Genomic DNA, 12,609 nt, shown 5'->3' with positions numbered 1-12,609 from the left:
CTATGCCCGCCCATTTCATTCGCGTTCTTTGGCATTTCAGTTCGCTACCATGTCGGGTCGTGGAAAAGGCGGCAAGGGGCTTGGGAAAGGCGGTGCAAAACGGCATCGCAAAGTCCTGAGAGACAATATTCAAGGAATCACAAAGCCAGCTATTCGCCGCCTCGCGCGCCGTGGTGGTGTGAAGCGTATTTCTGGTCTGATATATGAAGAGACACGAGGTGTACTGAAAGTGTTTCTTGAAAATGTTATTCGCGATGCTGTAACCTACACCGAACATGCTAAGCGCAAGACTGTGACCGCTATGGACGTAGTGTACGCTCTGAAGCGTCAAGGCCGTACTCTGTATGGTTTTGGCGGTTAAATTTCACCCGGACCGGATTTCAAAAAAGGCTCTTTTAAGAGCCGCCCAAAAATTCGATCAAAAGAGCAAATTAATCTGTCTTTAATGCATTCTTTGTCTTCCTTTAAGTTCTTAATCACACTGTGTCTAGTGTTTGATAAGTTTTATATTGTTCATATTTTAAAATGGCACAAAAAAGAAGCTGTTTGTGGTTTCAGTAATTACATTAATAAACAGTAGGCTGCTACTTTTAACAACATAAACATTATGACTTAACAGTTGATTAGTTAATGGGTGCTTGGACAGAATTTTCAGGATTTTTTTAAAAAAATGTAAATTTAAATAAACTAATAATAGCTGTTAATGGGTACTATTTTGAAATTAACTACTGGACAAATATATGCATGAAAATATGCAATAAGGCATCAGAAGTTTTGCCTTAGATAATAATTATAAGGTAATTCTCAGAAGACCCTGTAATTAGATATAGAAACGTAAAGCGTAAGAGAATAAGATATAGAAATGTAAGCCAATGTAAAATGTCCCAGGCATCATAAAAGGTTCCTATTCTGTGCTGATAAATACACCACATCACATGTTAGATTCCACAAAATCCCATCACCGCACATGTAGCTTCCATAGAAGATGGTTATTTTTGTTGCATATGTTTTGTAATGTCATGGACTTTATCTTCAAGCGGAGGAATGGATTTGCTTAGTAAAAAACAACAGTTTAATGAAATGTTCACTTATAACAACAAACTTGACCTTGCAAAAAATTCCTGGCCTGTAATTTGAGTATTATAACTGAGAGAAAGCCTAAGGTGTAAGAGGTCTGCAAAATTGTGAATAAAGTCATGCATGGCTTCTAGGGCGCGGTTAGGCGCGGGGTAACTTTATTCACAAACGAGACCACATAATAGAATTAAAAACACTTTTTGTTGCATAGGCCTAGCAGTTTTTATGGTCTAAGAATGCCACTTAATGCATTAACTTAATAAAATTATTAAAAACCCAATTTTTCACTAAAACAAGCAAATTTTCATCAAGCAACTTCATTATGTCCATTCTTAGCAAGCAGACATAACAGAAAACTGCTATGCAATGCAAAAATAACAATTGTGTATTAACAGGTCAAAGCCATTACATCTGCTGGAACAACTTATTGGCCAATCAGCATCCAGGGCCGGAACTATCCGTTTAATAATTTGTTTTGAGTGAAAAATCAACTGTTAATAAAACTATCATTTATCACAGGAATTTGCTTTTGGTGACCTAGTTGATGTTTAATGTTTCTGATTAATGAATTATAGAGTCCATATGCTTTTAGTCTCCAATAAGATGTTAGCCTACTAAGTTAAACTCAATCTTCAAATTTCATTTAAACTAGAGAGCGACGATTCTGTCATACACATTTAGCTATGAAATTCCATCAATATATGCGACAGATAAAAATAATACATTTATTGTTTAAAGTCGACCAACATCGCAGTACGCTAACTACGAAGTGCAGCAATATTAGCCTGCAGGACAAAGAAGCAGCGTGTTGAAAGTCCTCGATGTTATTATGCCTCATTTGGAGAAAAAGTGGCTACGTGACTTTTTACAAGGACTAAATAGAATTAGAATAACAGTAGTGTGTTTAGTAGTATTGGTATACAAGTATTTAAATGTTGCAAAATGGCCATAAATACATCAATCCAACATTATACACCAAGATAGCTTCCTCCTGTTGTCGCACACCTCGACTACACTTTCCCTTCAGACAATAGCCTAACATTACTCTCGTTTTATTAATGACGGACAACGTCTTTAAATGTGTTCAGTGTTGGGAAACTTGCTTATATATGAGTTACTTGAATCATGTGCTGGATGTACACATATGATTATTAATAGATCGTTGTAGAAAGAATCTCCGAGAGATTAGGGGAGGTTGAAATGGCGACAGCGCTTATCTGTGTTACCTCCACTGAAGAAAACCGCTTCAATTTTTCATTCCTTGAGTATTCTTAGTCAAAAACCACCACAAATGTGTACATTAGGGTCTTCTTTATGCAAAATATCTATCGATTTAGTTGTGCTTTTCTAATTTGAATATATAATATACAAAAGAACAGAGGAAGTGCGATATTTACCGCTGCGACTCGCACTAAATTTGGACGCGTTTTTATTATTGTACAATAAACTGCCCGATGTTTTGCACAAAACATGAGCTGCCCTTACAGAGGAAGGACTCAGCTATCGGGACGTGGTTTAAAGTCTGCAATCCATCACTCTTTATCGCGGAAAACCTTGTGTTTTTCAAGATCAGAAAACACATCTACAAACGACTCCGTCCTGTTGAGAGCGTCGGTTGAGGCAGTTGAGTCTATATGGTTCTCATCTCCCGTTTAAATCCCGCCCTCAGCTGTTGGATGTAAACATTGTTTGTTTGACAGCTCTGTACTACGAGACATCGGCTCTAAGTTTACTGAAACTATGACAGAAACGGCTCCTGCTCCCGCGGCTGCTCCGGCCAAAGCCCCAAAGAAGAAGGCGGCAAAGGCGAAAAAGTCTGGAGCAAGCGTGTCAGACCTTATCGTGAAGGCGGTTGCCGCTTCCAACGAGCGCAAAGGAGTTTCCCTGGCAGCTCTAAAGAAGGCTTTGGCAGGTGGTGGATATGACGTTGAGAAAAACAACTCTCGCGTCAAGATTGCTTTGAAATCTCTGGTGAAAAAGGGGGCGCTTGTTCAAACTAAAGGCACCGGGGCATCTGGATCCTTCAAGGTGAGCAAGAAACCAGCCGCCAAGAAACCCGTCAAGAAAGTTGTGGCGAAACCGAAGAAGCCAGCCGTGAAGAAGGCGGCGGCCAAGGCGGCGAAGCCCAAGAAGGCAGCAGTAAAGAAACCTGCCCCGAAGAAATCTCCCAAGAAAGTGAAGAAACCGGTAGCGCCTAAGAAAGCCGCCAAAAGCCCGAAGAAAGTGAAGAAACCGGCTGTGAAGAAAGTTGTAAAGAGTCCTAAGAAGGTCAAAGCAGTGAAGCCTAAAGCTGCAAAGCCCAAGGCTGCCAAGGCGAAGAAGACAGCTGCCAAGAAGAAGTAGACTTACAGACTTCACTCCATAAACCAAAGGCTCTTGTAAGAGCCACCCCATCTTCACAGAAGTGCAAATGTTCCTGTTGCATGTAAGAAGGCTAATGCCTTTTTAATAGACTGAGAAAATGTTTTTTAGGTGGGATGTGACGCTGTTTTGAGCTGTCTTGTCGTAGAGTCTTATTGCTTCTAAATATCACCAGCGCGAGCGAGCAGCACAATGCTGTGGAAGACTTTTATTAAGATCGGTTTAGATAAACACATGACAGTCTCTACCTCTGTACCTGACAGCCTACATAAAGCCGATTACTTGGTGTAGATTTTCAACCCTTCAGAGATTAGAAGAGTCCGCTGGTTGGAAAGTGTCCAAAATACATTAGGCTAACATTATTACAGTTTGTTCAAAGTTCATCGTGTGCGAGCGTGTGTGCACGTGCGTATGTGACTAAAAAGATGAGTGTGTTTTATCGCTATGATTCATGTTATATTTATATTTTGTATTGGATTATACGAGACTTTCCTGTAAATACAGCAATACAGAACAAACACTTAATTTATTAATGGTTAAGCGATGGTTTGTTGAATGTTACTACCAAAGGCAAAATACATTCCATCAGTGAAAGTACTTTTTTTTTTTTTTTTTTGTATACTACTATTGTTCAAGATAACATGTATTCATAAACTTATATTTTGTCCATGGACCTGTTTTAGTATAAAACTCCTAATAAAAACAAATATATCAGAATGATATCACTTGTCTTCTTTTTAAGTAAAAGCTGCATTATGCTTGTTCAATTTAATTTTTATTTATTTATTTATTTTTTAATAAAAGTCATTCTATTTTTGTAAACATTTGAGGATTTATCTTTAAATCAATTTAGGTTAAACTTTATATACACGTAACGTGATTTCAAAGTTTGACCATTTTAAACTTTTTTTTTTTTTTTTTTCTCCATTTTAAATGGTCCTGCAGTGTAATCTCAGACGTCACGCCCCGATTCGTGGGCTGAATGTCTGGGGCACGTTCAAGCTCAAACTGGTGCGCAACGTTTTGCTACGGTTTCCGGGTTGAACGACATGTTTCCTGGAAACGGTGTGCAACGGTGTTTGAGATACGTTTTCTCTTGTTTGGTGGGTGTGTCAAAAATGTCAGCCCAATCAGCAACAACATGTATATAAACCACGCGGTTTATAAAAAAGTACTATACATATTTATATAGACGTGTATATTTATATATAGCTATTGTATTTTGGAGTGACACTTTCATAAGCTTTTCTATTGTCCTCTGATTATATAATGGTAAATATTACAATATCATAGCACAACAATAGTGATCATCAATAATGATAAGCCTAATACTCACAATAAAAATAATAAGGTCATAGATCATAACACAGTCTCAGAGGTAAGAAGTGGATCCTTCATCTGAAATGTTTGTCTTTTTATCCTGAAATGCGAGGCAAATATTAGGAACCACAGTTTCCACAGATCCCTTCACTCGATTGGGATGTTCTCTTTTATTCTGGACGGCAGGGGGAGTGACTGTAATATTGAGCATATTTTGCAGTATTAAACACATATTTATACCGCTTTCATCAGGCTGTGAAAATTCTTCAAAAAGAACACAAAAAAATGGCCTTCTCAGTTGAAACTCTTCAGAACAGTGTGTTCAACACACCACCGTTTCCATTTAAAAAAAATGTTTAGCAAAATTGGTCGGGGCTGAACGCAGCTCTTATGTTTATGGCACACTTAACTGGAAACACTTCTGGATTTTCGAAGTCGTCAACTGGTTGGTTGAATTCTACAGGATGTCCGGGAGACGTGTGTCGCGTTCTTTAACGGTCCGCCTAGAAACAAATGTCATGACGCAAAAAAAAAAAAACCTCATGGAAGAAGAAATCCGTCGTGTTTACAACTGTGACAACGAGCGTTTTTCAGGATCAACTAAATGTTGGATTTTCAAATGTATGTATAGTTTGCGGCTCTGTTGTTGCAGTAAACTTGCACAACGTTCTTAAATGAATAATTTATTAGATGCACGCTGGTCTGTTATTGAAGGGACATCGACTTTACATTTTCACACCCCTGAACATGACGTCAAAAATGTTAGCCCAATCAGCATCAACATGCATATAGACCACGCGGTATTAAAGAAACAGCTCTTAAATGTAAACATCAAAATAAATTCACAAGAGCAAGCATATTGTTTGCACATGTTTATTTACATTAATGGCAAAATAACTTAAATAATAAGAGCACAAGTATATGGAACTTCTTTAAGTCTGTCTAAATATAATTTAGTAATTGCAATGTCTTCTGGTCCATATCCTTTCCTTGGGAAGGTGTGCTAGACACTGATTATTGTAACATAAAAATAATATACTTATATATTTTGCTATTTTATTGTGGTGTGATCTTTCATAAACTTTCATAAACATAAAGACAAATGTTGGATCACAATATTTAGGAACCACAGTTTCCACAAATCCCTTCACTCTTTTGAGATGTTTTATTCTGGACGGCAAGGTCACGTATTTATACCGACTTCATCAGGCTCCGAAATAACACAAAGAATGGCCTTCTCAGCTGCCATAGTTGAATCTCTTGCGTCATCAGAACAGGGTTTTCAACGCACCACCGTTTCCGTTTAAAAAACGTTTTGCAACGTTTTGTCGGGGCTGAACGCAGCCCAGGTCTCTCTGCAGGATATTAATGATTGATGGGCAAGGCCATAAACAGAGGGGCGTTTTTGAGAGCGTTACCTGATTTGCCCACGTCAGAATGTGGGTAGGGTTTAGGGGTGGGGTCAGGTAAAGGGGATCATTTTCATTGCATGATATATAAACACCCACCAGTTTGAAAACACCCACAAATACAGAAACGCCCACTTTTGTTCCGCAGAGACCACGTACTCATGAAAGCTGCGCGATAGAGTCCAGACCTTCTGCCGTCAGTCTGAAGGTCTGGCTACACAAGACTACCTGCGGAGTGGCAAAATGGACACATTTTCCAAGTAATCCATCAAATAATATATGAGGTAACAACACCAGAAGATATATAAAAGAATGAAATACTTAAGATTGAGTATTGCATATCACACTGCAGGACATTTTTTTGTAAACTATCATTTTATACATCCATATATTTTAAGTTTCAATTGTATTATTATTATTATCAAAAAAAATTATATATAATATATATATATATATATATATATATATATATATATATATATATATATATATATATATATATATAAAGTGAACAAAAAATTTCAAGATGACATGATTATTTCCTCCATTTAGTCAGTTAACCGAAAACATTTTCAAGTAGAAATAACAGTTGATACTGTATCATGAGCTTTAGCTGATAAAAGAAATGTACAGCTCTATATAGGATCTTTATGTATATCTCATAGTGAGTGACCTTTTGAATGATTCATGAGCAGGAAACAGCATTCAAAATCAGTTCTCTAAGCCAATTCAATTAGTCACTATCTCACTCAAAATGGTCAACAATTATTTTTGTCTAATACATACAAAAATAATTATTCTCAGTCAAAGTACACCTAAACATATTTACAGATCACAGTATTCCAGAGATACTAGATTCGCCTTCATTATGAACCACATGTTCAAGAGACACTAACTCGTCTGCTTTTGTAAATGGTATGATTTTATCCAAGGATAATTCTGTTTCTCCATGATCTAGCATAGGAGGCCTTTCCCCATATACAAAGTTACATTCAGTCTCATAGGGGACTTCAGCCATCTGTGACACTGTATCAAAGCACACGTCTTTGTCACTTCCCTCCCTGACAATGTGCGGATGCAGACAGGGGTGACCGAAGAGGTGAACGTCTCGAAGGTTCGTGGAGTCGCGATGATACGACACCAGCTCGTTGCTGAAGTCAACCGTTTGAACTGTATTCTGAGAGCACATCTTCCCACATCCCAACAGACTGGAGAATGCTTTGCGGAATTCTGCATTAAAGGCATAAACTACAGGATTCAAGGTAGAGTTCGCCCACCCACACCAAACAAACACGTCAAAGGTTGTCTTATTGACACATGGGATCTGCCCGGCATTGTGGAGGCCAGGGTCGCAAAATGGCACCATGCAGTTGAGAATGAAGAAAGGGAGCCAACAGCAGACAAACACACCCATGATCATCGACAGAGTTTTCAGGACTTTGGTTTCCCTCCTAAATGAGCTTTTTAGCTTCTCTTCAGGAGCTTTATTGCAGCTTTGGCAGGACTGAACATGTTTAATGGTGCACTCTTGCATTGATATCCTTCGGATCTGCCTTTGCGCAATGAGAAAGATTCGTGTGTAAGTGACAATCATTATGGAGACAGGGATGTAGAAGCTGATTAGAGATGAAGTGATAGCGTAAGTGCGGTTTAAACTGGCATCGCATTTTTCAGCCATTCCTCCCAGGTCTTCTTTATGGCCGGGAGTCTTATGCCAACTCAGCTGCACGGGAATGAATGAGATCAGAACAGAGAGCATCCATGCCACTCCAATCATGACAAATGCCACTCTTCTTGTCATTTTCTGCTCGTAGCTCAATGGGATAGCAATAGCCCAGTAACGATCCACACTTATGATGCACAGGTTAAGAATGGAGGCGGTGGAGCACATGATGTCAAAGGCTATCCATACTTCACAGAAACTGCCGAACGGCCAGAAACCCACAATCTCAGCGGCTGCCTTCCATGGCATCACAAGAGAGGCAACTAAGAGATCTGAGACAGCCAAAGACACTACAAACACGTACGCCACTTTGGAGCGCAGATGACGGAACCGTACCACCGCGGTGCACACCAGAGCATTCCCTAGAAAGGTGGAGAGCACAAAAATAAAAAGCAGACAAGCAGTCGTGGTGCGAGTTATTAGCTCTGAGACATAACCTTCAGTCCGGTTTACCATCTTCCAGGATGTCCCTATTACCCTGGCTGCAAGCTGAAAAATTAAGTCTTTTGATCAAGCATCCATCCTTCGGGGAACATTTGCGGATAGTTTAATATCCAAAGACTTCAGGAAGTCATCCATTAATGAGAGAGTTGCCTGTGATAATTGAACATTTCTGAAATAACCTTGCCTCCTTCCTTCAACCAGAGAAGTGAGTGAGAATACAGTGCAGAGGGTGAGACTAATGATCTTGGAAGTAGGACTAGAGGGAGGAGCCTAAGAAAAAACTGGAGAGGGAGAGAATGTGACTCATGTCATGTAAATTGTGGGATATGTATTATTTATTTATTTTTGAATATTTAATGTTTTCAATTAGGTATTAGTTTTTATAGAAATAATTCGAATGTTTATTATTAAACAAATAATGCAACAAAGTGGAAAATAAGTGGTGAATCGTGTTTCTTAGAACACAGCTGCGGTCTGACTAATGAAGTCTAATTAGCGTTTTACGATTAATTTACAATTCTGTTCCCGTGAGTGCACCATTATCCACAAGATGGCAGCATACGTACATTATTACTGTGCCACAAGAAAACAAGACAGAAGAGGTTATAGTGATGGCAGATCCGACTCTTCAAGGGAAACAATTCCTTCAGAAACAGTTCATTTCAAAGAACAAGTTTTAAAAGCTGTTATATTCAGCCGTTATTTTACGTCATTGCATAATCGCGTCATCACGTGGTCTCTGACATCGCGACGATACATAACTACATATAATTTGCATTGACAATACACAATAGTTCACAATTTATATAGCCCATATATCTTGTTTTTGCTGGTTTATTTAAACCAATGTTTCATATACATATGAGCTAAAAAGTCAAATCAGAAATTTCCATTTCTGCTGCATTACCTTTATATTTGGCAGAAAAACAGTAAGATGTGTGCTCGGAATACATGCGTTGTGCAGAAGGAATGGATGGAAAGTTTGTATGCTATGCCGAATCCAGCCACTTGACTCGAGAACTGCTCGGAACGATTATTCATGATTCAGTCAGGTTTTGTGAACCGGTTCAACGGATTCATCGAAAAGATTTGACGACCGATGTTATTAGTTGAACACACTCGCCATAGCCTAACTATTCTTTAATCAACAAAACCAACCTACATAAGTAGCTATTATCAAATTAGTGAAGTTTTGTTTTCCTCCCCTCGTCCAATAAACTCGATCCCACCAGTCACCTACAGGGTTATATGGTTATATAATAGTTCATAATTATTATTTTGAGGTTAAAACAACCGACTTCTTTTGGGCACGTACATAATGTCTGCTTCCTCAAAAATTCCAGTTATGTAGCCGTTTGACTGGAGGTCCATGAGGTCACCAGCTCGCAGTGGTGGGCGTGAGGGGGCAGTTCAACAAGGCGTAACTTTGTTTCGACTTTCCTAAAATTGCAGGAGATCAACCAGTGAAAGTTTAAGGGATGTGCCACAGCTGAGAGAAGCAGAGATTCACATTTCGGAGGAGTATTCTACTGTGAAATTTGCACTCACAGCAAAGTAAGATAACTGCTTCTGCTTTGCGTTATTAAGATGTTTTATAATCTCGTTTTTGTTTTGATTTTTCAAAGAAAGTGCATGAGAGTTGTACTGAATAATTCGTTTTAATTATCTGTTACCTGACATTCTGGCTTCATTCTGTTTTACAGTACAGCAGGCTTCACTGTAAGATATAAAAGAAAAACTGCTTCTAATAGTTACGTATCACGTCATGCTTGAGTCAGTGGAGTAGGATGCAAGTACAAACATTTTATTTCTAAATGTGTGATGAAAGTTTTGTAATGGTGTTGGTAGACTATGGTTTACGTGACTGCATAAGATCAACTCAAATGTTTTTAACAACAAATTATTCATTATTAATGAACATACAAAAGTGTTCTGTGCCTTTGGTTCAGGCAGAACACTAGGTTGTTGTGTTTAGGTAATATTACATAGAACTGTGACCCTTTGACTTGTGAACCCTTTTATCCTGGTCTGAATTCTATTCATGATGTCAAGGGACTTGCTGTCTGGAAGTGCAGAATGCTAAAAGACAAAAACCAGGTCTTTAGGACAGGAATGTGAGTCACTTCCAAAGCTATAGAAGCACAAAGCTATAGGTTTTGTCCAGACGAACAAAAATTATGTCACAAATACATTTCTGCACAAGCTATCTGTACTGAAAGGTGGGCTTTACAGAGATTCACTTTAGACCAAGCACATCTTTAAAGAAATGCAGTGTTAGGCTGCTATACAGCAGAGGATGGAAATGTTGGCTAATTCATTTTGAAGATGTGTTGTTTTATTAATCCTGAAAGATGTCATGTTTGTGGGATTTAGTTTACACATTTAGTTTTAGTTAGGTTTAGGTCCCCATAAAGATGTATTTTAGACAATAACACTTTGGATGTGTATGTGTGTGGGTGTGGGTGTGTGTGTATATGTGAAAGTTAGTGAAAGTCTTAAAAAGTGCTTTTGTAGAAGTGCCTCTTTTATCTTGAAGTGGCAATCTTTAGGGAATCCTTTGAAGCAGGTTACATTATTGTTTTTTCATGCCTTTGGGAAAAAAACAGCTTACATGCTAGAGAGAACTGGAGAACTGAAAAGTCTTGAAGACTCGCCCTATTTGTCACATTATATTTTTGCCCTGAGAATGTCATATATAGATGTCTGAGAACCCTAGGTTGTATTTAGCTTTTTTTTCTATTTTTCCATTTTTTTTATCCATTTTTTTCTATCCATATTTGTATAGTCAAATTATATTATCATCACACAAATTTGAGAAAACTGGATTGGGGAAAAAACAGCATTGCACATGTTTATGCAAAACCAGAATGACATTTTGCACAAAATACTTAACAATGTCAAAAAATATGCTTATTTGATGTGAGATGTAAAACAAGTGCAGAATTCTAAATATTTATTATTCATTTTACATCTTAACATTTATTTATTTTGCATGTTTCAAAACCCTAAAATGTTCTGTGTATTTTGAATGGCAGATGATCAATGTGGACTTTTGTACTTTTGTGTATATAAAGTGTTGTTGTTGTTGTTTTTTTAGTCAGGAAAGCAGTTACCTCATCTACATGTACTAACCATATTTCCATCAGCACATTCTCTTGTGTCACTGAAAGAGAATATCTAACATCTGGCAAACTGTAATGCTCAATTAAACAGTATTTTCCTCCAAGAACATGACTCTTTTCCATGGTATTCAAAGTGAATTTTATATTTTTTCTGCTTAAGTCATGAGCAACGTCGATGCATAGTCTGCCACAGTAGGGTCTAAACAAGCCTCTGTGTTCTCATTATTGCTTTCTTTGATGTGGGCAGATTTGGTGATGAATGAGAATTCACATGCTGTTCTCCATCAGCTCATGACTTAAAAGTTAAAAGTTCTTTCAGATAAGTGGGTGGCTTGAAATCTTTAAATGCATAAATTATGTCTGTTAGCATTAAACATTTCCTTCTGTGCTGTCTTGCAAATAATAATAACACAAAAAAATCTTTTGTTTTTTTTGCAGGCCATAAAAATCATCTGAGCCTCTATCATTATGATGGCCCTCTGGTCTGTATCATTTGTACTATTGTGCGCTTGGAGACTGAGCTACGCACAGTATGAGCACTTGGGTTACCCTCCGGGCTACCAGGGCCCTTCACAGGATCTTTACACTGCTCCAGAGCTTCCTGCAGATACGCCCAGGATACAACTACGTCTGGCAGGAGAGAAACGCAAGCACAACGAAGGGCGCGTTGAGGTCTTCTATGAAGGGGAGTGGGGGACTGTGTGTGATGATGATTTCACCATTCATGCGGCCCAAGTTGTATGCAGAGAACTGGGTTATTTTGAAGCACTCTCCTGGTCTCCATCATCTAAATATGGGAAGGGAGAAGGTAAGTGTGTTGTGTTCAGAATGCCTTTGATATAATCTGAAACGCATGCATTTTTCTTAATTAAATTGGCATAAAATTTATATGAATGTATGGAGGCAAATATATATCTTTGGGTCTGGAACCTTTTTGACTTCATTATGGACCAGTGCTTTGACAAATACATTTTTAAAAGTACATTTTATGTAGTATCTCAGGTCATAAAAGAGATACATGCATAATAATTCTGAAAGAATTAGCAAAATATAATATAAGTGAATGCTAGTTTACATCCTATATTATTAAACTTAGTCATTCAATAATATTTTTTTCATGGAAAATTGATGACTAGACTAGACTTCCTGTGTT

The 12,609-nt window shown here is 38.0% G+C and overlaps 4 protein-coding genes across 7 annotated transcripts in view; 3 read left to right on the top strand and 1 right to left on the bottom strand.

The window, feature by feature from the left end:
* The first annotated feature begins 49 nt into the window (after nt 1–49).
* On the top strand, nt 50–361 carry zgc:153409 (uncharacterized protein LOC767650 homolog). Its single transcript, XM_067408216.1, has one exon. The coding sequence runs from the start codon at nt 50–52 to the stop codon at nt 359–361; it is 312 nt and encodes a 103-aa protein (XP_067264317.1).
* A 2,381-nt stretch (nt 362–2,742) lies between these two features.
* On the top strand, nt 2,743–4,158 carry histh1l1 (histone H1 like1). The gene has a single exon (XM_067406818.1). The coding sequence runs from the start codon at nt 2,818–2,820 to the stop codon at nt 3,418–3,420; it is 603 nt and encodes a 200-aa protein (XP_067262919.1). The 5' UTR covers nt 2,743–2,817; the 3' UTR covers nt 3,421–4,158.
* Nucleotides 4,159–6,999: 2,841 nt separating this feature from the next.
* On the bottom strand, nt 7,000–8,346 carry drd7 (dopamine receptor D7). Its single transcript, XM_067406824.1, has one exon. The coding sequence runs from the start codon at nt 8,344–8,346 to the stop codon at nt 7,000–7,002; it is 1,347 nt and encodes a 448-aa protein (XP_067262925.1).
* Nucleotides 8,347–9,797: 1,451 nt separating this feature from the next.
* loxl2b (lysyl oxidase-like 2b) overlaps nt 9,798–12,609 on the top strand; it is a 29,886-nt gene continuing 27,074 nt past the window's right edge. For 2 of the 4 annotated variants that reach the window (XM_067406819.1, XM_067406822.1), the window contains exons 1-2: nt 9,798–9,888; nt 11,895–12,264. In XM_067406819.1, the coding sequence (XP_067262920.1) occupies nt 11,925–12,264 (340 nt within the window). In that variant the 5' untranslated portion in view covers nt 9,798–9,888; nt 11,895–11,924. Of the gene's footprint in view, nt 9,889–10,037; nt 10,054–11,660; nt 11,780–11,894; nt 12,265–12,609 lie in introns of those variants that run through there. The other 2 variants (XM_067406820.1, XM_067406821.1) reach the window with 2 other exon arrangements.

Source organism: Chanodichthys erythropterus, chromosome 13, assembly GCF_024489055.1.
Source record: "Chanodichthys erythropterus isolate Z2021 chromosome 13, ASM2448905v1, whole genome shotgun sequence".
Taxonomy (NCBI): domain Eukaryota; kingdom Metazoa; phylum Chordata; class Actinopteri; order Cypriniformes; family Xenocyprididae; genus Chanodichthys; species Chanodichthys erythropterus.
Note: the sequence above shows the minus strand (reverse complement) of the source record. Positions and strands in the feature narration are given on the sequence as shown.

What these genes read in the sequence shown, in the direction of transcription:
- histh1l1 (XM_067406818.1), top strand. Translation starts at nt 2,818, where the DNA reads ATGACAGAAACGGCTCCTGCTCCCGCGGCTGCTCCGGCCAAAGCCCCA.
- drd7 (XM_067406824.1), bottom strand. Translation starts at nt 8,346, where the DNA reads ATGGTAAACCGGACTGAAGGTTATGTCTCAGAGCTAATAACTCGCACC.
- zgc:153409 (XM_067408216.1), top strand. Translation starts at nt 50, where the DNA reads ATGTCGGGTCGTGGAAAAGGCGGCAAGGGGCTTGGGAAAGGCGGTGCA.